Consider the following 24,785-nt stretch of genomic DNA (forward strand, 5'->3'; position numbering starts at 1 on the left):
TCACCCTCGGAGAGTCACCCTCAGCAGCCAAGAGCACAGGCTGCAGAGAACAGACGCCGAGAACAAAAGATGCTTATTAATTTGTATGCAGTTCACACCTGTGTACACACACCTAAAACACCTTTAGAGGCTGCAGATAGAAATGAGGATCTATTTTCATAACTTGGTGCCTCCCTTATTTTCTCTCCTCCTCCTCCACAACCAGTTACCAAAAGAATCAAATCTGATGCAGATCAAACGCAAGCAGAAACTGCCTGCTGCAGGGGTCAGGAAGGAATTTATTCCTCCTCTCGTGACATGACCTCAGTGTGGATGTCACGGCCGTATGCATGCCCTGCTCTTAGCTCTCCAGAGCACAAAACGTTGGCCCAGGAGGAGACCATGCCCAGCCAGGCCGTGCCCATGACAAACCCGTGGGCTCCCCTGAATATCACTCCTGCTTTGTCTCACACCTCCAAGGCTACCCGTTTAAAGTCAGCTGAACAAATCCAATGCACCTATCGATACACCCAGAGGTCACGCTGTGAAACGTGCAGCTTTCTATTTGTTTGTTTTTCATCCACTAAGCACCTTCCCAGCTGGATTCAGCCATTCACAGGGATGTACGACATGACAAAGGGTTTCTGTCCCAGCCCTACATCTACCCCTCTAACACTGGGTGGCTGGGACGTGGTGAGGGCCAGGGTAGGGGGCCTGGGGAGGGAGCAAAGGGAGGGGAAGGGCTGCCGGGGTGAGGGAGGGCCGACATCCAGGCACGGGGCAGCACGGTACTGACCCTCCTTGCACTCCAGGGCCACGCGGGACTCCAGATTGTCCATCTGCATCTGCAGCCTCTTGAGGGTCAGGTCGTTCTCCCGGGACTTGCGCTTGTAGGCGATGAGCACGATGATGACGATGATGAGGAGCAGGCTGCCGCCGGCCGCGATGCTGACGATGGCCGGCAGGGTGAGGAGGCTGTCGGAGCTGATGCTCACCGAGCCCGGGGAGAAGACGATGCCACCAACACGCACCTACAAAGCACAGCGGGGTGAGCAGAGACTTCTGCTGGGGTGTTATCCCGTCCCCAAGCTCCTCTCTCCCGGCCCCAGATGCCCTACAGATGCCCAGGGAAGAGGCACAGCACCTCCTTGGCCAGCACAGCGCTGGTCACCATCAGAAACAAAGGGTTCAGCTCCTGTGAACGCAGCGAGGCTTCGAGTCATGATAAATATGCCAGCCCTCCGCTATCAGGGCTCTGTTCATTTTATCTGATGGCTCCATTTGCCTTTCATTTTACAGCTTTCAGGCCCCTTTTGTAAGCCGTGGACATTAGCAAGCTGGTGACAATTGCCCTGACAAGAACCCTGAGCTAAATGGGGAGGGAGGAAGGAAGGAGAAGAGGGGAAGAGCCACGAGCAAACACCACAGAATAAATGCGCCGAGGCTGACGGCGGCGCCGGCTTTTCTTGGCCGTGCCCGGGCCACAGATGCGAGCAGCTCCCGGCCAGGTTGCGCTGCTGTGCGTCACGCTGTGATAATCTGAATATGGTTTGGATGCTGAACTTCAAGAGAAATAAATCACAATTACAATCTCATTTGGGCTCTGCTCAAGCATTTCGGCAGCTGCGTGCTTGGTCTGCGAGTGGATGAGGGAAAGCAGCAGTGCCCAAAACCGAAGCGAAGGCACCGACTGTCAGCCTGGACAGGGCTGCTGATCCAGGCAGTCCGGTGTTCAGACACTGCTGGCTCCTTCTGCCTCGGGAAAAGCCAAAACCTTCTGTCTATCCCCTTGGCAAAGCGGGTCTGGCTGCAAGGACTGACAAAATGCTTCCCTGTCCTGCAGGAGGGGGAATGCAGCACTGACACTCGCCTCGCTATTCCTGCAGGGAGAGCGAGCGACACCAGGGAAAGGATGGGAACTGGTGCTGAACTCCGAGTATTTATTCTTTCTGGAAGGCTCTGACAGCGGGCAGCGAGTCTCAAGGAGGCAATAAGATGTTTCCACATCAATATTTTAAATTTCCAATTAGCCATAAAGACCTAAAATCCTACTGGTCCTGGGACAGGGAACTGAACTCGGTACCCGAGCAGGGCAGGGAAGAGGAGGAAGAGGAGGAGGCAGGGAGGAAGGGCTGCCAAGTGGAGCGGCCGGTCCCTACCGTCACTTTGTGCTGTCCGGTGAGGTTGGGAGGCTCGCACAGCAGCTGGGTCTCAGACACGGTGACAGCGCAGGGCGTCTCTCCGATCAGCACGGTGTAGTTGAGCTTGGCTCCCCCGGGAGCGGGCGGGCACAGGTTTTTGCCCTGGCAACAGAGGTGGAGAAGACTGTACAGAGATGCGGTGCGTTTCTCTGGTTTCCATTACTTGCACAAATGCTGGGGCTCCTCCGGGTGTTTCCCGTTCTCCAAAGGGGGACAAAACTCCTCCCTCACCCCCTGCTTTCTGGGTCCCCTTAGCAGCAGCCCTGCTTCCTCCTGGAGATAGGTTTTTTGCAAAGCCATTGCATGTAGAGCTGCAACAGCTTTATTGATCCAACCATACGGGACAGGGCCTGGGTTTTACCTTACAAAGCTTTGTTGGTAAGAGCCATAGGGTGTGCACAGATACGAAACTATTTTGCCCCCCATTTTGCTCTGCAGGACCTGAGTACAGCACCCACAGCACCCCGCCAGGCTTGCAGAGGTCCCTCACCTTCAGGATGATGGGCGACCCCGGCTTCTGCTCCAGCACCCCGGTGGGGCTCAGGAGCTCAAACGTGGGGTTGGGGTAGTAGATGAACTTGGTGTCGTTGTAGACCAGCAGGGACTGCACGTTGTTAAAGATGAAGCCGAACTCATCGGGCCGCTCCACGGCGTCCAGGCCAGGTCGGTGCTCGGGGGCCAGGGCGGGCGCGAGGCACGCCAGCGCCGTGGCGTTCACCGCCTTGCAGACCTGTGCAAAAAGACAAAACGCTTTTTTGGGACCTGTGGGCAGCAGCGGGGAAAAACTCATCCCTGTGCTGGTGCGTTCTGACTTGCACAGTGATGTTCTCAGTCCTCAAATGCTCCCTGAAAACTCCGGTGGATTCAAGCTTCGCTGGAAATATTTCATCCAGGCTCAATGCTTTGTGTCTATAGTTTGGGGGAATTTGCTTCCCTTCCAGCCAGCACAGGCACGGGAGCAGAGATGGAGAGAGCTTCAAAGCGAGAGGTGTTTTAAGGCAGCTGGAGGACTGCATACCCGATCACTTGCTCTTTTCCTTTCCTGCTGCATCCTCGTGGGCATCGCCAGCTTTGAAGCAGCCCCTTAACGAATACCTGGCCTCTGCTACAAATCGGTGATTAGAGGCAGCTCCCTGGTGCTGGGGGAGGCAGGAGCGACCCCCTGGCAGCCCAGGTCAGCTCCTGCTGGGCTGAGGACACCCACGGCTCCTGCAGCCCTGGGAGCAGGGAGCCAATGATTTATGAGGCTCTCACCTTACAGAGCAGCCAGGGCCCAAGCTCGAAGTGGAAGATTTAATTTCGCTCAATTCTGTGCCTTCGGAATTATTTTTGTAACGCTGTAACCGCAACCGCTAACAACAAAATTAGATGTTTTTAAAAAGAGCTCAGAAGAAAAAGGTCTTCAGGGGGAAGGGAGAGAGTGAATAGGAAAAGACTGCTCACTGATCTGCCCTTTCCAAGACAATACAGAAAGATCACAGCGTAGAAGGGGTATTTTTCAGTTTTACCGGGTCAAAACAATTTCCGAGTGTACTGGAGGTACAATTCTTGTCTGTACCGTACAAGAGCAAGGGGTCCCGCTGTACGGCTCAGCACGGGGACACAGCCCAGCAGCAGCACTTACGTTGACGGACTCCTTGCCGTTGTGCTTGACGCGGATCCGTGGCTCCTGGATGACGTCCAGGTTGGAGCCGGTGACGGTCAGAGGCGTGTGCCCGCTGCGGAGAACAGGGAGACAGGAGGTTAGTGACCGGCAGGAGGACGGGGTCAGGGCTGTGCCTGGCCATGGGGATGCTCATCGGACTCAGAAAGATGCTCGTAAAGACGTGGGGGCACTGGGTGACGCTGGGGACCTGTAGCCCAGCCCGAGTGGCTGGGAGCAACAGCTCACAACTTTTTCTTTCGTGTGTTCATTGCAGCAGCATGGCCCAAATCCACCCAAATCTCCAGCTCCTCTACAGCAGAGGCTGGCTGTTTTGTTCAGACCATCTCCCAGCAGTTCTGACCAGCCCATCACCCCCGTCTCACCCCAACCAAGCGGCAATCCTGAACTGGGGCTCAAAGCAAACATCTCGCAGAGCCTGCTGCGAGACACTTCCTCCTTTCATGGGCAATTTTAAAAAATAATTGGAATTTGAGATGAACGGCTGTGTTACATCCCTCGTGAGCACAACCATTAAGGCAGAGCCAGGGGATGAGCAGAGCCCAGGGTTTTTAGCAGCGACCACGTCATGGCGATGTGACAGCGCCTGCCGCCGTCCCTAGCAGTCAATCTTGGATAAACTGTGCGTTTTGATTAGCATCAGCTTTTTCCTTTCTTGATGGCTGCTGGTTTTGTTTTATCCCCCAACTACAAAAAGAAGCCTTTAATGAGCAATTGTGCACTCCTTCAGCAGATGGAAGCGTTCTTGGGGCTTTATTCGTGCTCCCAGAATCTCGGTGCGGGCTGCTATTGCTGTAATTGCCTTGGTAATTGCAACGACTTGAGTAACTCTGGACCTGATTTTCAGTAAACACGAGTGCTGCAGACGTCTAGCACTGATGAATGCAGGACCCTGGATGGGACGTGTAATTCCCAACTGTCCTTCTTTCATCCTCACCCAGAGGAGACCACCAGACCAGGCGAGGTCTCCCCGTGATGTGTCGTGAGAGCTCTGTTACCTGGCGATGCTCCACTCGGGTTCGATGTGCTGCACCTTCGGGTCGTCGATGTACTCGAACAGCAGGGTCTGCTCCAGCTGGGCCCGGTCGACGCTCACAGAGACGTGGACGGGCCCCAGGCCGTGGGCTGACGGGGCCGACATGCACACGATCTCGTTTGTGGACCTCCTGTGAAGGAGAGAAGCAGGGGGGAGAGTCAGTGGGCAGCCCCCAAACCCCATCAAGCCCCACAGCTCCCACCAAAGCTGGCCCCTCACCTGGCCCCATGCTCTGAAACCCCAAAGGGGCTGAGCTGCTGAGACACAGGAGGGAGGGCAGAGCTCCACGTGAGCGGGGACTCCGCCTGCTTCCCCGGAAAGAAGCAAAAAGCACTTTTGGTGCCAAACTGCAGCCTCCCGCATCCCTCTCTGAACCTGCTGCCTTCTGTTGGGCGTGTGAAAGCAGATGGCTGCTTTTTCAACGGGATGCCTAAACTCGCTCAAAAGCCAAATTCTTCCCCCCCACACACACCCAAAGCACACACGGGGCCTCGTGAGCAGCGGGACCGACCCGCAAAAGCCCCGGCTTGGGAAACGTGGCGCTGGCAACGCTCAAGGGAGTCGGGCAGTGGATGGAAAAGGAGAAGGGGCTCTGCTGTCCTGCTGCAGGGCCAAGGGAACGGCAGCGGGGATGGAGCTGCTCGTGGCCACACAGCCCGGCAACGCCGCTGCTTGAGCCACGTCCCTGGGAGCCCCGTGCCCACGCCTACGTCTCTGCTCTAGCCCCAAGGAAAAGGCCACGCTGCCTCCACGGCTCGTTGAGCTTTGGCTCCTCTTCTGCAGGCACAGGGGAGAGGACAGGCAGCTCTTCAGCATCTCGCTGTTGTTATGGCACTTCAACCAAAACCTGGCACTCCTGCACGCTCTGACTTCACCCTCACCCTCCTCAGATGCTGCACACCCATGAAAGTGCTTCACCTGCCGAGGCTCGCACCCAGCGTGTCCACAGCTCTGCCCCCAGTGGTGTCCCCATGGGAGTTATGTGCTGTGGTCCCCTCTCCTGGTCCTTGCATCTCCATCACCTCATCGAGGGAAGGCACCGCTCCACACCAGGCTTTTTCGGAGGGCATCTGCCAGCACCACGCTGCTTCCAGCCTCACACCTCCGCCTGCCCGCCCAGCGCAACCGAGGCAACGGCAACAAGCTCCTGAGGCATCCGAAGCAAACCAGCCTCGGCTGCTCCTCTGGATACGCCTGCTGCCCGTGCCCCCTGCCTCCCACCCCCGTTATCTCCCGTCGCCGCCTCTCCCTGCCCCTCGGCTCCGGCGGGAGCCCCGGCGTGACGCACGGCCGCTGGCAGCACCGCTCCCCGCTCCCCGCGAGCAGTTAATTAGCTTTCGGTGCTATTATTGTGTCGTCATGGTGAATCTACCCACTCCTCCGATCAGAGGCGCGAGAATGGGGGAAGCTGTAATTAGAGTGAATCTCATTAGGAACCGCTTCATCTAATCAAGCTCCCCCACACCCTCCCGTACAATTGAAGTTCGTTGCCTCCAAACAGTCCAAGCAAAACAAAGTGCACAGTGTGACCCCTCGAGAAGGATGGAGTCATTTATATACTGCCGCTTGTTTTGTTTAAGTTTCTGCTTGCCTGGGGTAATTAGAACAAGCCGAGACTTCAGACCGCTTCCAGGTTTTGCAGGTCAGTGTCTGCAGGTTGCCTGGATATAATCATATATTTAAGGGATTTTATTACACGGCTAATTCTGCCCCCAGGCTGGCTTGCAGGCTGCTTGTGCTGATGGTAACGCAGTCACCTGCGTGCAGCAAGGAGCCAATCTGGCATCTCTGCTTCGGATACGGGAGGAAATGCTGATGGATGGTGGGCAGCAATACTTAGCACTCGGAGAGCTCGTCTGCAGCATGCCCACACCTCCTGGAGCACCCCACACATGCCCGAGTCCTCCTTCCATTCCTGGGGTGGGGATGATGGGGAGACGAGTGCAGCAGCAGGGCTGGGAGTGGTGTGAGGCTCGTGTCCTTTCTGAACTTCTGGCTGGGATCTGTCCCCATGGGTGCCATCCGGCCCAGGACAGGCTCCGTGGTGCAGCGTTGCCATGTCAGTGCCACCTGGGACTTGGCAGGCTCTCGGAGCTTTCCAAACACCCCTGCACAGGGCTCAGCAGAGAGAATCATCCAAGGAAAGGAAGTATAAAAGGAGCAACAGATGCCATCAATGCCTCCAATGTCCTTCAGTTCCTTTTTTCTCGGATACAGAGCCAGACACCGGGCACACCACAAGAGCTGAGGAAGTCCATTAAACCCTTCCTCATTAACAGGCTCTTCATAATCCACCCCTTCTCATCCACACCATGAAGTGGGAACCAAGAAGCTGTTTAGCTATTCTGAGGCTGATGGAAGAAATAATTGTTGATGTTCAGCATTTCCACTGGCCCCACACCATGGTGCCAGGTTTATCCGATGCCACGACACGTGCAGGGAAGGCCAAGCCCCAGCCTGCTCCCATGGTGCTTGGCAGGGCTGAAGATGGACAGGGAATGATCACTGCTAATATCCCAACACGTTCCCATGTCTGTGCATTCACAGATCCCATAATCTTGAACCTCGCAGTCTTCCAGACGAGAAATTCACCTCCAGGGGTCATTGCATTCCCAGAAACTTCCTTCCATCCTCCTGGGCAGCCCGAGCTGGGCTTTAGAAGGCAGGATCCCTGCACACATCGCACCACTTCGGTCAGGTTCCTGGGCATTTCCAAGGCTTGCCAGCCACAGAGAAAAAGCAAAGGGAGGCCCCAGCCTGCAGGGACTGGGCATGGGCTCTGAGCTGGTGCCTCATTGCTCAGGCTCCTGGCTCAGGCTCACGGGTACACGCGGCACCCAGTGGCACCGGGGTGCGCCCAGTGCAGGGTGTGCAGGTGATGCACACAGATGTACACTGCTGGTGTCTTTTTTTGACTAAGCCTCAAGAAAACCCATTAAACCCTGCAAATGTCAACTCGGCGTTTACACTGCTGGGTAAAAAGCAAATTTGCCATAGATGTCCCGAGGGGGAGACTTGTGGCTGTGCGTGATCCTGGCAGCAGGCGGGTGAGGATCCCGGCTCTGCTCCGCCACTCGGGGCCCCCCCAGCTCTGATGAATTTTGGAAGGGGCAGACCCCCACAGCAGGGGCTGCAACGAAAGTTGTGTGAGGTGCTGGTGTGTGAAAAGAGAAACCTGATGGTTGTCAAAACATTTCTTCAGTGGCAGACTTGGCTGTGCGAGGTTAGTGGTTGGACTTGAGGACCTTTAGGTCTTTTCCAACCCAAATGCTTGTGTGGTTGTATAAATATTACATTTTTGTCAGATCACACCAGTCTGGGGGCAGGTACCGAGGACTGCTATAAACATTTTACAACTACAGTGCTGTTTGCCTGAGATTTTTGGACCAGTTAAAGCCTTATAACGAAGCAATGGCCAGCACTACTACAGATGTGCCCCATCCCTCGCCAAGTAAGGCTCAGTGACAACAGGAACGATGACAACTTCACAAAAAAAAATGAAAGCAGGGGAGCTCTCAGGGGTCCCCAGATGCGTTTTTGAGGCTCAAAAATTGTTGATGTGTGCTCAGTCACAGCAGACCCATGGCCAAGCTCGGCCCCTTACCCTTGGAAGGCGCAGCTCTGGTTCCCCAGCAGCACGGAGACGCGGCTGCCGGCGCCCAGGTGGTGCCCGGCGATGGTGACCAGCGTCCCGCCTGACTCAGGGCCACGGCTGGGCGTCAGGAAGCTCACGGCCGGCGTCTGTGGGAAGACAAGAAGGTCAGCAGTGCTCCTGCCTGCGCCCAGGGAGCAAAAGGAAACCCTTTTCCAAGAGGAACACCAAAATGGAGACACGTCCCGGACGCCTGACAAACCTGCTGAAATGTTGAGCCCTGCTGGGAAGGAGACACACCTCAGTGAAGTAACTGCAAGTTCAGCCTGGGCAAAATAAAGTACCTACCTTCGCGTTTGTTCCCCAGTAAATAAATCAAGCCAGCTGCTTGCTCGGTGGTTTCAAAAATGAACTGGAGGGCGAAGCAAGCAAACTGCCACAGTGGAGATCCGAACACAACTGTCTAAAGTTTGCCGCCGTGGTAAAGCATAAAAAATCAAACTAAAACCAGGGCATGGCAATGGGAAATACCAGACCACGTTAACAAAATGCAGCCAGCAGCCCCAGCCTCGTGTGCAGCAGCGTGCTGGCACCGTGGGGGCAGAGCCTGCATCCCCCAGCCGATGGGCAGACATCGCGCTGCGGGCGCTAACATCCCCCTCGACATTTTGCCAGCGATATCATTGCAGCAGTGCCACCTCTTTATCCTGCCTCGCGCTCCTGATAGCTATTTGTCCCCCTTAATGGAATTTGCAGAAGGATGGTACCTTTTTATTTGTTTTCCATCAGCGGATCTAACCAAATTGTTTTACTAATGCTTCCCCATTACCCTCTTTATGACTCTCATCTGCAGCTGGCAGCCTCCCAGCCCCACTCCCTTGGTGCCACCTGCCTGGCAGCTCGCTGCCTTTGTGCTCCTTTCCAAACACAACTGGGCTTTTTTGGGTGTGCAGTGCCTGCAGAGCAGCTCAGACCAAAAGCCTGTTTGACCCTGACTCCTCACTCCTATGAAAAACACACAATCCACCCCATTGTGGATAATTATGGAATAATTTTACAGGGGGGGAAATTCCTTCTTCCCGCTGCCAGTCCTGCACTGGGGACAGGCTGCTTGTGGGAGCCCAGGGACACCCAGAGCGGGTACTTCACACGTTCCTCAGCTCCAGCCTCTCACAATCCTCCAAAATTCAAAGCACTGCCAGGCCCAGAAGCTGGGGCTGCAACCCCGAGCAGCTGCAGAGCTGAGGGCCCAAACCAGAGACCTGCAAAACCTCCCAGTCCTGGGGCGAGGCTGGCACCAGATGAGGGTCTGAAAGCTATATGGGAATTTTCCACCTCCAGCTCATGAATTGGTGATAATTGTGACAGATTTACAGATCCAAAGCAGCTCCAAGGTTCCATATCCCCAGACGAAATGGGTGTAATTAGGGTGCGAGCACAGCTCCCGCCTGGTAGCAGACACCAGATGAGCTCACCAAGGCTCGAAGCCTCCCAGGGTCACCGCACAGCTCTGCTTTAAGGTACCAATCACTTTTACTACTGACTTTAACGGCGTGAACCAGCTGTAATGGAATTTGTGGCGGCGCCGAAGAGAAAAAATAAGAGGCCGAGTAACAAAAGGAAATGATATATGCGAAGTTTGAGGTGCCTGAAAAAAGAAATGATAATCACAGGGAGTGCTGAAAATCAGAAGCAACAATGCAAAGGCTAATGCTCGACATGTGCTTACCAGCTTACTGCAGGGTACTACTCCACGACTCATCGCTGCTATTGCCTTCCACTGGCTCCTGATTATTGTTCTGCCTTTTAGCTAAGACCCAAAGTAACAACGTTCCTTCATTACTCATCCTTACCCAAGACAGGATAAAAAATGTGAATCCTGGCTCCAATTCCTTGGCAAGATTATGCACAGAAAAGCCCTTGGGTATAGAACAAAGCCACGCTTTGCGAAGTGCTCCTGCTTTGAGTACACCAACGCACTTTGCAAGGAGTAACTCAGCCCAGCAAGTCAAGGGTTATCGCTATTCTGGAGGTGCAAAGCTGAAAACAAATGCTGTGGAAACCCTGGTTGCAGGTTCCCACCTAAATCCTGCCTATTCCGTAGACCCACACAAGCTTTACATCCTGAAAACTGGGCTCGTTGACTGGGCAACTCCAAACAAACAGCTCGTGCAACACTATGGGGAAAGCGTTTGAAAAATCTGGGGCTGCCTTTTGGTGTCACAGCCCCAGCATTCGCCGCGTGGCCCTGCAGAGCCCGAGCCTCGCAGGGCGCTCCCCGCCTCGCAGGGCACTCACCACGAAGGAGTACTGCTGCGCAGACCTGGCCGTGAACTCGGGCTTGCACTCTCCGATGCACAGGAGCACTGGGCCGGAGCTGATCCCTGGAAGCGCCTGCCCCATTTCACAGACGATCCTGGAAGCAGAAACGCAGCGAGGCTTTGTCAGGAGGTGCCAGCAGCGCCCTGTGCCGAGCTGGGTTCTTTTTTTTTTTTTTCTTTTTTCCCTCTCCCCTCTTTAACTTTGATATCTGCCTCTTTGAAAGAAGTTAATTACTGAGTCTATTTTTACCCCATGTAGTAATTTAAAGAAAAAAAAATCAAAATTAGACATAATTATTACAAGCTGTAAACTCCAGAGCAAAGCAGAGCACTAATGGCAATATATTAGCCAGTAGCAAAGTGAGTGCGAAGTCCTTAGAGTAACAGATGAGTTCATTAAAGGAACAGCTCACACTGCAGTCTCCCAGTTAATCAAAAATGGAGAAACCTGCTCGGGGATGATAGAGACAGACGCGGCGAGCAGGCTTTGCCGTGGAGACAGGGCTGAGCATGCTGATGCTGGTGGATGGAGTCAGTGGAAACCAGAGACACGGATCCTGTGCTCGCCTGCACCCAGCTCAGCCCCTCGGGGGCACCCCAAGGTGACATCGGGAGCTCGGGCAGGGGCTGCAGGGGTGCATGGTGGTGGTCGGGGGGCTGAGCACCACCGCCCAAAGCTCCCAGGGCACTGGCGATGCCTCCTGGAGCTGAGAGCACTGAACACCGCAGTGCCAGCACGTTTGTCATGGGTGCAGGGAGAGGTTTCCACGGGGACATCAGCTGGCTGAGCTCTTTAGCTAGACCTAAGCTAAGCTAAAAACCTCTTAAAGACCCCTGCTTGCTCCTGTGGCAATGCTGGGAAGAAAGCAGAGAGCATTGAGCCAGGCACTGGAAACCCGAGGATACGATGAGTAACCTGCCCCGGCACAGGGAGCGGGGATGAAGGCAAGGAAATGCTTGTCAGTGCCTGGCCTGAGAGCCAGAGCTGGAGGAAAAAAAACAGATTTTTTTTTCCCTGCTGAGGCTGAAGGTGCTTTTGCAAAGTGGCAGGGGAAATGCCTGCTTTTCCACTGATCGTGTGCAAACGCATGAAAGGATCCAATTTGTGCAGGCAGCATTTCGGCAGCCTTCAGCAGCATTAAATCCACTGCGAGCAAACTAAAATAAAAAGACGAAAGGAAGAAAGAACCTGCAAACAGCATGCACAGGTGATGCCAGGAGGCCTAACGAAATACATACATGCTAATAAAGAGCTCTCGTGTGAAAGTCCTTAGTGCTGCAGATCAAAACAGGTTGCCTAGAGAGACGCTGCCTTTGCAGAACAGAAAGGGAAGCATCTCAGCTGCAAGCCTTAATCTGCCACGTGCTCTGCTCTGCCTTTCAGCCAGCCATTGCCCGGGCACCTCTCCCTCCTCCGCCTGCCTCCTCATTACTTCTCCTGCAAGCCAGCGCCGAGGAGGCTGGGTTTCAGCGAGGGTCAGGGCAGAGGACTGCAGCCTGGGAGCAGTATCTGTACTCCTGCAGCAGGCTGGCAAAAAAAGCCTGGCTCGAGAGACACACACCAAGGGCTAAGCACGGGGGGAACCCCAAACACTCAGCTGTTGGCCCCTGAAGCAGCAGCCGAGGGCACGGAGAGCATCTCCGGTACCGCACCAGGCAGGACACAGCGAGGGACGGGGGCACGAGTGACCCCGGTACACCTGATCCTGATTTCTGATAAAAGCCAAATCCCCAGCAGGTACCTTGTTACAAAATGATGCATTCGGCAGAGCTGTAGGGTGCTGATTGCTGGGCTAAGTGGCCCTTTCACCAACATTAACCTAATTGCTGGCTGATAGATTGCGTGGCTGGAGCATATGGTGAGTCATTACAGTCTTGGAATTCAGTCTGCCCACAGAAGCCTAAAGAGGGCCCTTTTATCTGTATTCATCTTTAAAAGGCAGCTCTCATGCTAACGCTTGCTGTTATCTGCCCAGGGTAAATGTTTTAATGATGTTAACAAACTTTGAAAGCTCAAGAGCCGTAATTAGAGTCATGATTATAAAATCAGGGTTTCATACCATCAAAGGAGGACAATTTTATAATATTCTGCCTTTTATTTGAAAAATAAAATAAAACAAAATGCCGCTCAGCAGAACAGCCCAGGCCACGAGCACCAACGGCGCGCTCGGTGCGCGCCGGGAGCCACGGCTGCGCTAACGCTGGCGGTGCTGTGCTGCCACAGCACCCTTCACCCCGTGGCCAGAAAACACCGACCGACCAACTGCTCGCTTCCAAGAGGAGGGGATTTGGGCTGCAGGTAGAGAAAATGGTGCTGGGGAGCAAGCAAACAGCAAACCAGTGCCAACGCATCCCAGTGATGGGCGCTTCTGCTGCGCTGGGGCCACCGATGGGATGTCACCAACAGATGACAACTGCCTCAAGCTACTGCCAGAGCTGAGGCACATCCGTGCTGCTGGTGGCCATCCCTGGGGAGCTGCCACATCCCTACAGCCACCCTAGTCCCCAGCAGGTGACATCGGAGGGCCCGTGGGGACGCTTCCCACACTGCACCTCCCCTGCCCGGCGCCGGTGACCCCCAGCAGCACGGCTGACCTGAGCAATCCCCCAGGCAGCAGCAGAACCAGGTGTCACCGTGGGAGGTTTATTCGCCCATCTTCTGTTACATGCCTATTTTCTAATTTTTGGTTGACGTTTTTCTTAGTGAAATAAATGAATTGACTCCAGCGGAGGCCCATTTGGATTAAGGGGCTGTCACCACCTCACATGCCTAACAAATGGCTGCGCACAGCCGGTGGCGCCGGCTGAATTTCAAGTGCGAGGGGGAGCGGAGGGGGCAGAGAGGCTCAGCATCAACAGCAAGGTGCTCATCAGAAAAGTTGCTTAGCAAAGCAGGAACTGCTGCCTGGAAGGGAACAAAACACTTAATGAAAGCTTAAAGGGCTGTTTGAACCCCAGGATACCATCCAAGCACACTGTCCCCTCCCGGCCGCAGGGGCACCATCCATCTCCGGATCCGTTCCTGCAGCTCTGCAGAGCTGGAGCGGGTGCAGGAACCACCAGAGGCTGGAGGAGTTATTGGAGGAGTTATTTTGGAGGCTGGGGAAGAGGCGATGTCCCCGAGGCCACTCACTGTTCAGCGACGACGTACTGCTCCGGCAGCGGCGCGCACGGCACCCCGGCCACCTGCACGCCGTGGGCGATCTCCGAGAAGTCCAGGCCCAGGTTCACACCGCGGATGGTCACCCTGGTGCCTCCCTCTGGGGGACCTGACACCGTCAGGATCTAGAGGGAAGGACAACACGGGTCAAGCTGTGGGAGGAAAAGGGAGCTGGTTCCCCCGGGAGTCCTGTGTCTGGCTGGGAAAGGAGCCCCTGTTGCGGGCACCGCGTCCCCCACCCAACCATGGGCACCTCTTGCCGCAGCCACCGAGGGCACCCCGGAGAAGCTGACAAAGCCAAAACCCCCATGTTTTTTCCTCAGAGGGGACATCGAGGGTCCCCGAGCCCAGAGCTTGGACAACGCCACTCCGCAGACAGAATAAACCCGGCTGCTTTTTCATGGACTATGTGGCAGACTGCGGGTAACCTTCCAGAAGCTGCCCGCTGCTTTGCAGAACCTTGTTAACTTCTGCCTCGGCCGTTCCCTGAATGTTAATATCACATTTTATTAGGAAGTTGGCACCTCGAGTGACTTAGAAATGTTAAAGGGCGAGGTGTGTGCTTTAAAGCTGCCTGTTTATAGCCTACCTCAGCCGTAATCAGCCCTGCTTCTATAGACTTTCATCAAGGACAATATCCTTGTCCATGAGCAGTATAAATTACACTAACGTACAGTCACAGGACTTGGACCCAAGACTCTCCAACAATCATTTCGAATCTGCCACCGGCCTGTTATTGCTCTTGGGTGAGTTACGGATCTTCTCCATGCTACAGCTGTTATTAATAAACAAACAATCTATAATAATGCACTTTAATTAATTTAATGGATAAATCTTGTTTATGCTTGTCGGTTCCACCTTTGTCTTTGGCAACAGATTGCAGCTCCTCAGGTCCCTTTCCTCAGTGTTTCTGGCTGCCTGGCAGCTTTGTTACCAAAATCTGGGCTCTGTTACCAAATCTGGCAAAACGTGTGTGAGTTCAGCCTGCTCTCTGTGCCCAGGTGTGGGCATCACCGCATCCCAAAGCGCCTCAGCTTTCCCCTGCACGTGCTCCAACCTCCCTCTCCCCCTGATCAACGACGGGGGTTTCTGATCCCTTCATCACACCCTGCCTGCTGTGCTGCTCTCTGTGCCTCGTAGCGCAGAGCACATCCCATCCCGTATCATTTAGCTCCGCCAAGCCCTGTGTGCCTGCAAAGACACGGCACAAAATCGAGCCGTATTGCATTACACTGCATCCTGAAGGCTCGTGCTGCTAACTGGGAATCACCTGAGCTCGGCAGTTCACGTACCTGACAGCTACAACTGTCCTTTGCAGCTCCACATTACTCTAAAACGTGTTTTGTTGCAGCGCCTGAGCTGCCAGGCTCGTTGGCCCCTTCCCCTCTCCAGAAAGCATTTGCAGTTTGCCATTTCCTGACCTTACCATGAGCAGCGGAGCCAAACGGCCCTGCCAAACAAAGCAGGGCTGATCCTGTATTTTGAAAATGTCCTGACCTGGAAAATCCCCAATACGGAGCTCCACTCGACCTAGATTTTAGTGGTCGCTAATTGAACAGTTTTGAAGTAACTGTGCCATAAAGCAGCCCCAGGGTTAGAACAGATGCATTCCATTAATTACAGCTGGGGAGATTCAGTCAAAATCGCAGGAAGACGAGGAGCCTTAAAGGTCCAGCGGCAGGAGCACCCCGACCCCAGCACCCCCGGGTGTGCTCAGCCTGGGGCCGGTGGTGCTGGGGGCTGCCCGGGCTGCAGGGCTCCCCGCGGTGACCGCCCAGGTTTCTGTTCCCAGCCAGAAAGCATTAGGAAGGGATACACCCCAAACAACCCAAAACAAACCCGATCAGCCCTAATAAAGCGGTGTTTCAGTAACTCACAGGGCAGCCCACAGGGATGTGGTTGGTACAGCCTCTCTCGGCCTTGGAGCTCTTGGATTAAAAGTGGAGGATTAAAAAATCCTGCAAAGGGCAGCTATGGGACAGCAAGGCCACTACCAGGACTCATACGCTGGCTGAGTAAGGGGCTATACCTCCGCTGGATAATTTTTAGGATGTCCTGAAAACAGGCTGAAAAGCACTAAGATCCAAGGTGGGGCCTGGAAGGCCTTTGGGTGTGCTGATGCCCTGAGCTGCCCGCCTCTGCCTCAGCCTGGAACTAAGGAGCAGCCCACCCCCTCCGGTAACGCCTGGTCCCTGCTGCACAGTGAGAGGACTTAGCACGTGCAAAGCGTTGAGTTATGCCCACAAAGGCTTCAAATACACCAAGTGGATGGTGATAGGAGCTTGGTTACCCTTGCACCCAGCCCTCACACCACGTAAGGGACACAGATACAGCTCTGCACTGATCTTGGTGCTTGACACCGTGGCTGGCACCCCAGGGACCCCGTGGGACACCCCGCTTCCCTCCCCAGCCCGCAGAAGACACGGCTCTAACAACACGAGCTGTGTGCTGTCAGCCCCACGCCTTGCACCAGTTAGCATTTGACAAAAAGCAGGATTTATCTAGAAGTCTGTGCATGAACCAGGGAGCCCCAGGACAGGGCTTTCCCTCTGGAGCTGGGGGAAGCTGTGAGCCTGCGACAACTCGGCACCATAACCAGGTGGCGTCTGCTGGGGTGAGGAGAGCACCCTGCCTGCACAACAAACGGCACAACCCCTCCCAAACCTCAGCCACCTTCACTCTCTTTGTCTTTTTTTTTGTCATCCAAGCTGTCCGGATCCCAGCTGATGAGCCCAGCGGGGGACCAGCACATGAGCATTGTCATCCCGGCATGATCCGTCCTCGTCTCTGCCTCGGCTGATAGCACATTCAGAACCTAATTGTTATCTCCGCAGAGCAACTCCATTATTCAGCCTGACACTGCCCCCCCTTCAGCTGTTTGTTGCACTGATGTTATATTAATGAGGCCTGCAAATAAATGAATAGGAGATCAGAGTGCCGCTTGTTCACAAGAAAACTGATTTTTATTTATTTATTGCTAAGACCACAGACTGCATGGAAGTCTTACGCTGTTAAAGGGACACTGTTGGTGATGGCAAGGCCTCACAGTGTGATGGGGTGAAAAAAGGCTGTGTGCAGCCTGCTGCCCACTTGCTTTTATGACTATTAAAGTGTGATCTCTTCTTGCTAGTTACGCGTCCCCCAAAGGCGCCAGACCCAGGAGCAAAGCCCTTGACCTTCAGCTTCAAATGAAGAGTGAAAGTGGCCGGATGAAGCAAAAGGAGTGGAAAACAGCCCGTTTTAAATGCTCTTTTAGCGTGAGTCGTGCAGGGTGTTTGTAACACAGGCACTTGTATGAGTGAGTGCTGCTCTCCAGTCCAAGATTTTAAAGCCAGCGCCAACCTACATCTAACCCTGAGACAACACAACAATCCCTGGGCCTTTCTCCCATAAAAACGAAGCGAATCCCTTCCTCCCAGAGGGTCAGAGCACGGGCTGCTCTCACAGACCTGGTGCAGAAACCAGCCTGAGGGATGAGGAAGCTTTCCCCCTGTGAAGGGGCCCTGGCTGAGCTGGTGCACGTGTGTGTGCCGCGTCCTGCTGCCTCCCTGCCAGCTCCTCAGCCAGGGACAGCAGTGCGACAGGCTGCCTGGGCACAGCACCGTGCGACACCTGCACCTCCTGCAGAACGGACACACGCTCAGGGCAAGGGAGACTATTTTGTTAATGAAGTTAATTAAGTGAGAAACAAAAATCCTCTTCCATTCCCACCTGGTAGGAGTGTCACTTCTAATAGCAACGCTAACAGGCCACGGGCGGTTTTATTTGGTAGGAGTGCTCCTGGGAGACTCAGCGGTCTGAACAGAAACATCACAAACATCACCTCTAGACTAATTAGCTCCCTAGTTTAATTAGCATTCCTGCACCGGTCACCCCACCACCAGCAGCACCGTGCTGAGTGACAGCTATGTGGCAGGGCAAGGGCTGCAAACCCTGCTCACACCCAAGGCGACTTCGCAGGCAGCAACGGAGCATTTTTGTTCCCCAATCTTCAGCTCTGGATGGGTGCTGGGGACAGCCCTGAGCCCCCCCAAGATGGGGAGAGAAGGGGCCAGGGGTGGTCAGAGCCCAGCAGCGCTCTTACCTCGGTGATGCGTGGGTTGGAGCACTTGACGTTCCTACTGGACCAGTCGAGCCAGGGCTGGGCGGCCGGGGGGCCGCAGTGGGGCCGCAGCGTGCACTTGGCCTCCCCGCTGCACCACCCGCACTCGAACTTGGGGTCGGCTTTGAGGCAGAGCCCGCAGCTCTCGCGCTGCGCCGCGCACTTGTACAGGTGCACTGCGGGGAGAGAGGGCGGCACGCGATGAGTTGCTTCTCCCCACGGGGTGGGTTTAGGGCTTAAGTCTGGGGGTTTCCAGCAGTTCTCCTGCTGCCGTGGTGCAGGAGATGCTCCTGCCCAACATGGGGTCACCCAGGACCACCAGGTCCCTCCCTCCCTCCCAGCCCTCGTGGTGCTGTGATGAGCCCGAGCACCGTTACCTTTCAGGTCCTCGGGGTTGTCGATGACAAAGTTCCCGTTCCACACCACAGCAAAGTCCACGGCCAAGTTGCTTATGTCCATCCCATCATAGAGGTACTGGGGAAGAAACCCAAGTGAGATGCCTGCGGGGATGCTACCAGGAAACACTCCATTTTTTTTTAACAAGCAGTGATTATTCTCTGCCTCACGCGCTGATGTCTGAACCACCACCACCACTTCCACACTTCAGCTCTAGGGTCCTGCTTTGGCTTCCTCCTCCTCACCGGGAAGAGATAATTAAATCAGATCTAGTCCCCGTGAGAGGCGATGGATTAATTATTCCACTCGCAGCGGCTGCTCTTGTCACTCAGTCCCTAGCTTATCAATACAGCCCCTCCAGATAATCACCCTGCAAGGACTGCTGCCTGCGGGCTAACTCCTTATACATACAGGCACCACGCACCCTGGTGTGACTGGGAGCTCAGAAATCATGCTGCACAGCCTTGGCTGATGAAATAGGCATCAGCTGCGAAAAAGTAGATGGTGCAGAGAGGGCCTTGCCATGTCTGAGCATCAGTCGGGTCTGTGACAGCACGGAGGTGAATTATTCACCCTCTCGTGAACATCCGGGGGCTGCAGAGAGAAGCTGGATGCTTCCTGTGAATTCCCGGCGTGTTTTGAAATTCCCAGCATTGCCATTAGCACCAGTGAGGCCTCGTTCAGCTGCTCTCCGTAAGTCAATCAAGAGCTGCTAAAAAATCTTTAAAAAGTGAGCGCTGCCATCACCTTTGGGATGAGGGAACGATGACTAAACGAAAGCAGAGTGCTCAGAGGTTGTCTCCGTGTAACAGGTGCCCTGTTTTAACTTGCTTTTTGTCACAGGGATTTACCTTGCCTGGGTTTTACTAAGAAACCACATCTTCTGTTCAGCTGATGGAGCCATGAGAGCAGAATTGCTCTTAAATTCTCTGTCTACCACTTCCTATTAGCCTAACAGGAAGAAAAGCGCTTCCCTAATGTTTATAAATTGCTTTAGATAGCAAAAGTACTGCACAGTATTAATACATTTATTAGCCAGCAAGCTGCAAGGCCCAAAGACAGCCAGTGATGGATAAATATCCAGCGAAACTTTTAAAAATTCAAAACTTGATTAACAATTTAAGACCATCTGCACAGAATGCTAAAGCAGCCCCTGAAGTTCCTCGTTCTGCTGCCTAAAACAAACCCAGAGCACCCTGCCTGACCCCGGGCCCCTCCGAAAGCCCCCGAGGAGGATACCCCTGAGTCAAATCCTGCCCGGTCCATTGGCAGTGCTGAGTCCCAGCCTGTGCAAGCTGAGGCCGAGCTGCCTTCCCCTGCCTGCTGCTTCAGCAGCATCCCTCCCGAAATTTCCTTCCCTCTGCTGCGCTCTCTCCCCTGGCACTTTTCCTTCCCCCTCCCTCCCCGCACCATGTGGTGTTTCAGCATTTCTGTATGCATCAAGCCACCGTGACCTGGAATTTGACAGCTCCCTGATAAGGGGTCTGCGACTCTCCTTATCTCTCCCTTGTGAATCAGCTCGCCTCCACACCTTGGTGCGTTCCCTCCTCCTCCCTTCCCCTCGCTGACCCCTGCAGTCGGGCGAGGAAGCGCCAGATACGGGGCCAGCACCACAAAAACGCCCCCAGCAGCTCCCACCTGCACTTTGGGGCCAGCTTAACCCCAGGACTTTTCTCTCCGTCCATCCCCTTCCCTCCCCACTGCTGAGCCCACCTCCCTCGCATCGCAGCAGCCTGTTTTGGGAAGGCGCTGCGTGGGGAGGAGGGGAGCTTCAGCTAAAAAAGAAACACGACGGGAGGCAGCCTCGTGCTCCGGAGCTGCTGACGGCTCCTGAGCAGCCCCAGCCCCGTCCCCACGCTGTCCCCAAGCACCCAGCAGCACCCCGAGCCCCCGGCCCCCTCACCGAGCTGTTCTGGCACTGCACGCTGGAGCTGTTGAAGCGCAGGGCGGGCACGCGGTGGATGACGCCCTGGATGCTCAGCACGCACTCGTAGCCGCGCTGCCCGGACTGGGGCTGGGGCAGGTTTCTGGCTTTCAGCGTGATGGGCTTCACCTCTCCCACCGGGATCAGGATCTCCTCCGTGGGGAAGAGCTGGGGGCAGTCCTGGGGGCAAGAGAAGACAGCGGGAGGTCACGGCGGGGATGGGACATCCACGGCTCCAAGCACGTCTCAGCCCACAGTGAGCTGGCCGATGCCCCGAGCACGCCTTTGGCACGCAGGGCAGAAAATTCGTGGTGTGGCCACGCAGCTGCAGGCTCCGTGCAGAAATACAGAACCCCACGGCACAGCTCCCCTGCTGGGGAGCGGTGCCGAGCTTTGAAGTGTACAAAATACCATGAAACTGGAAGCAGTCTGTTAAATTTTCCATCTAAAACCATGTGAAAATATTTCAAACGTCAGCGTGGCTGCAAGAAAGGAACAAAGAGAAGAGCAAAATGCTGCTGCCTCCAAACTCTCTGTTTGCTGTACGGAAAGCGTGGAAGTGCTTGGTCTTGGGCTCTTAAACAGCTAAGCAGGGTAACTAAAGCAGTAAGCAGGGAAGCGTTATTTGTTTCCACTTCTGCCACTATCTGGCCAAAATAATGCAATTGTAAATTAATAGCAGGCGTAGCATTGCCACTAATGCTGTTATTGCAGGAGTTCTGGGTTTCTTTATAGATGTTCTGCACAAAACAAAGCGAAACCGTCCCCACAAACATCACTTCACACATGAGCACATCTGTGGCTCCGCACAAACCAGGAGCATTCGATGGCTGTCTGAAAGATAATCTGAGAGGAACCACAAAAAAAAACCATCAGTGCGTGGTAGCTGTATGACATCTCTCCCAACAGCTCTCAGCATCCCAAGCATTATCTCCCCACAGCACATTGGGAGCCGCAGGTTTTCCTCTCTTCATCCACCAGGAACTGCAGCACCACAGACAAAGGCTCCGGCCATCAGAAGCATTTACATTCCATTTACCTCTAATTTGCTTTGATCTAATGGAAATAGGTACCTAAGTACCTGTAAGGAGCTGACAATAAATGATTAATCCCCAACTAACGCAGAAGTTTTAGGGGGGAAAAAAACGGACTGTTTCCTTTAGCTCTGCCAAATTCCACGCTGGCATCCCAAGCCCTTTGCCACCCAGCCTAGAAATTAAGCTAAATCATGCGGATGGAGAGGCGAGGAGAGCTGTCCTGTGCCCAGAGAGGAAATCTCCCAGGGAGGAAATCCCCTATGGAGGAAATCCCATCCCGCTAAGGGCCAGCAGGCAGCCGAGCTGCTCCCAGGCCATGGGATGTTGTTTCGCTACTGGCTCCGAGGAGCTGTAAATGAGAACCAGATGCTGCCCGAGCTTGGAGGAGCCAGTAGCTTAAGCTGCTGCCTCATAAACCTTTTTAGTGGCACTTTTCCTTATATATTTTTTATTTTATTTCTAACAGGGACTTTCACGGATTAACAGCCAAGAGTGGTTTTTAGCTCCAGCAGCCAGGAAGCTGGCCGTGCTGGGAAGGAAAGAGCAGCCCTTCTGTGCAGCAGCACAGATCTGCAGTCTGGCTGGGAATGTCACCACAAAATTCAGCTCTCAGGTCCCCACAGACGCCAGTACTGTGGGCTCAAATCTCATCTCAGCCTTCGCATTGCTCCCAGCAAGCTGCTGAGATCCCTGGTGTTTTCCATCCAGCTGTGAGCTGCGTTGGGTTCCCTTTGCACACTCGTTACACACTGCACACCTATCACACACTGCACACCTATCCCAGCTTCTGCTCGAGACCTGGCTGCACACAGGGCTTGGCCACAGAACAGCACACGCAGGGACACGGCTGCAGGGCACAGCGGTCCCAGCTCCTCGGCAAGCTGGGCTGGGAGGAGAGGCACCCCGCAGCACCGGGATCCTTCAGCACATGATGATTAAAACCCGGCAGTCTCCAGCCATCTCACCAGTGGGAGAAGCTCAGCGCACAGTCCTGAAAATAATGAATATGTTCTGGACCATTATCCTTCCTGGCCACCGTCAGTCGTGAGATGACTGCTAAGGAAATGCTTCTTCCCGTAGAGAACAGGAGAGGACTTGCATTTCCAAATCTGCCCTGTAATGCTGAAAATGCTGGTAGCAAAAATTGTCCTACCATCGAGACGAGGAGGATGTAATAGTTTTTCTTTTTTCTTTTTTTTCCTCTTCAAGCAGTGCTTTCAGTGGGAGAAAAATGTCACGTCGGGGTTGTGGTGCAGAGAAGGGCTGCCAGCCTGCGAGCGCAGCCCCTCCGCGCTGCCTGACAGCTCCAGTGATCACACTAATAAGGGACATACATTTTGGGATGGAGAGGGATGCAGGAAGATGCCCTCCTAGCGAAAGCACAGGCACTTGTGGGGCGCCGCACTGCTGCTGGCGGTTGCTGCTGAATTTATCAGATGAGTGAGTGAAGCCACCAAGCCTGCAGGGGCTGGGGGGCACGGGGCTTGCTCCGACACCGCACGCATTACAGAAAGCACTGCTGCGGGCCCTCTCTTCCCTATTTGTGCCATTTCCAATCCAGGCTCATTGCTCAGCTTTCAGTTCTTTATTTTTTTTCCCTCCCCAGTTGCTGCAGCAGCGATGTATGCACAAATTCATGCACACGCAGGCTTTTACATGGCACGTGCACGTGTGCGAGTGGATAGAGAGGTGCCCACCCGTGGGTGCCTCTTAAGCAGCACCTGGTTCCCACACCACGTGCAGGCTCTGGAAAGGCTCCCCCCTTCCCCTCACTTGCTCAGCACCAGTCTGGGTGCTCCATCCTGCACTCCCCACTTCATGCCAGGACGAGCTGAGCAGCCAGAGAACGCAGAGCAAAAGGGAGAACTCCAGCCAGCAGAATATGCAATTTGCTCCGTAATCAGTTTACTTTGTTTTTAATTCATGAGAAGTAAATCCTGCAGTGAGTCAGAAAGGCCATTATTACCTCCTTTTGCTAAACAAACACACGCTGAATTCTCTCATTATCCTTCTTGACTTCAGTAAACCAGAATAAACACAGATCAGAAGATCTGCCGGAGAAAGACAAGACTGATGCACGAGTGGCACAGACTCTCAAGGAATATTCTGGGTATGAAGCATCACTGCGCAGAGTTTACAAAGACATTTTATGCTTCTGCAACACTTTTTAGTCTCAAAGATTCCAAGGTCTATAAATACCTTAAACACCAGAGATAAGCATCTGTCCCTGGAGCAGAACAGAGCACCCATGGTTATTATTTGTGTTTAACAGAGCATTTTTAGTAGGTCAAACCTCCTTGCTCTTACTTGGAAAAAAACTGCCTAGAAATAGCAGGCATTTCTTTCGACAAAGGGATTTAGACCAAACAGAAGACAATACAACATTTTTCTATTTTTCACCTAAAACCAAAAACGCTCTACAAATGTTAACTAGCTACTCACATTTTAAAGCTCTAAACATAAGCGAACTTGGCACATGAATACAAACCCTTGGCTCAGCATCGTGTTCCCAATGACATGAATTACGAACCCCATCACTCAGGCAAACACATTATTCTTCATTTACGCTAGTGGAAAGGAGAGCAGACCTTGCTCCTCAGGAACCAAACGTGCAAAGAAAGTCAACTGCAGCAGGACTTTTCTCACCAGTAAATTCTCAACAACTGACTGCTTGTCCTGTGCTTTGCTCCATACCCTGTGCCTTGGACCGTCAGCTACGAAGTCCTGTAATATTTACAGCAGAACAGAGCACAGAAGCCTGCAGAGCCAATTTCTTGCCCATTAGCAGCTCTCTGTATAGCAGAGGTGAGGACCAGAGATGATCCCTGGGCATGGATGGGGCACGGAGGGGACAGCTTCCCATGTCCCCAAGGAGCATCTTCCTGCACGGCTCTGTTTCCCTCCAAACAGCAGACACTGGGGTTTTCTACTCCATAAAGCTACTGAGAAAAAAAATGCTGCCAATAAGCTCAACCCAATCTTTTCAGAGCAGTTAACCTTGCTGCAGCTGGACTTCTTGTTACTATTGATAATATCCCAGACCAACATCCCTGCAGAAGCTAGATGTGACCCAGACAAGCCATTTGCTGACTTTGGTGGATTTAGAGGTGGTCCTTGGTTGCCTCTTACACACCAAAAATCCCATTCAGGCATTCAAAATGGGGATTGTAGGAACAGATATGAGGAACGTTTGATTTGTTTTATTTCCTTCGAGGTGCATCAGGCTGCACTCAGCATCAAAGGGCATAGCCAGGTGCAAAGATATCGCCCTAAAAGCAGCAATAATTTAAACCCAAACTCCAAGGAGTCAGGACAGAGCTGAAATCTGGTTCTGCACTTAACTTCCAGAATCTGAAACGCTCCATTCCCCTGAT

General features: G+C 53.9%; 1 protein-coding gene across 1 annotated transcript in view; it reads right to left on the reverse strand.

The window, feature by feature from the left end:
* PLXNA2 (plexin A2) overlaps positions 1 to 24,785 on the reverse strand; it is a 147,996-nt gene that overhangs the window by 23,840 nt on the left and 99,371 nt on the right. The window contains exons 10-20 of the mRNA XM_082778346.1: positions 20,354 to 20,554; positions 18,432 to 18,528; positions 18,037 to 18,230; positions 13,926 to 14,077; positions 10,770 to 10,887; positions 8,484 to 8,620; positions 4,842 to 5,009; positions 3,805 to 3,898; positions 2,671 to 2,910; positions 2,139 to 2,282; positions 776 to 1,010 (exon numbers count right to left, since the gene is read on the reverse strand). Of these exons, the coding sequence (XP_082634472.1) occupies positions 776 to 1,010; positions 2,139 to 2,282; positions 2,671 to 2,910; positions 3,805 to 3,898; positions 4,842 to 5,009; positions 8,484 to 8,620; positions 10,770 to 10,887; positions 13,926 to 14,077; positions 18,037 to 18,230; positions 18,432 to 18,528; positions 20,354 to 20,554 (1,780 nt within the window). The remainder of the gene's footprint in view (positions 1 to 775; positions 1,011 to 2,138; positions 2,283 to 2,670; positions 2,911 to 3,804; positions 3,899 to 4,841; positions 5,010 to 8,483; positions 8,621 to 10,769; positions 10,888 to 13,925; positions 14,078 to 18,036; positions 18,231 to 18,431; positions 18,529 to 20,353; positions 20,555 to 24,785) is intronic.

This window comes from Aythya marila (assembly GCF_965140915.1).
Source record: "Aythya marila genome assembly, chromosome: 24".
Taxonomy (NCBI): domain Eukaryota; kingdom Metazoa; phylum Chordata; class Aves; order Anseriformes; family Anatidae; genus Aythya; species Aythya marila.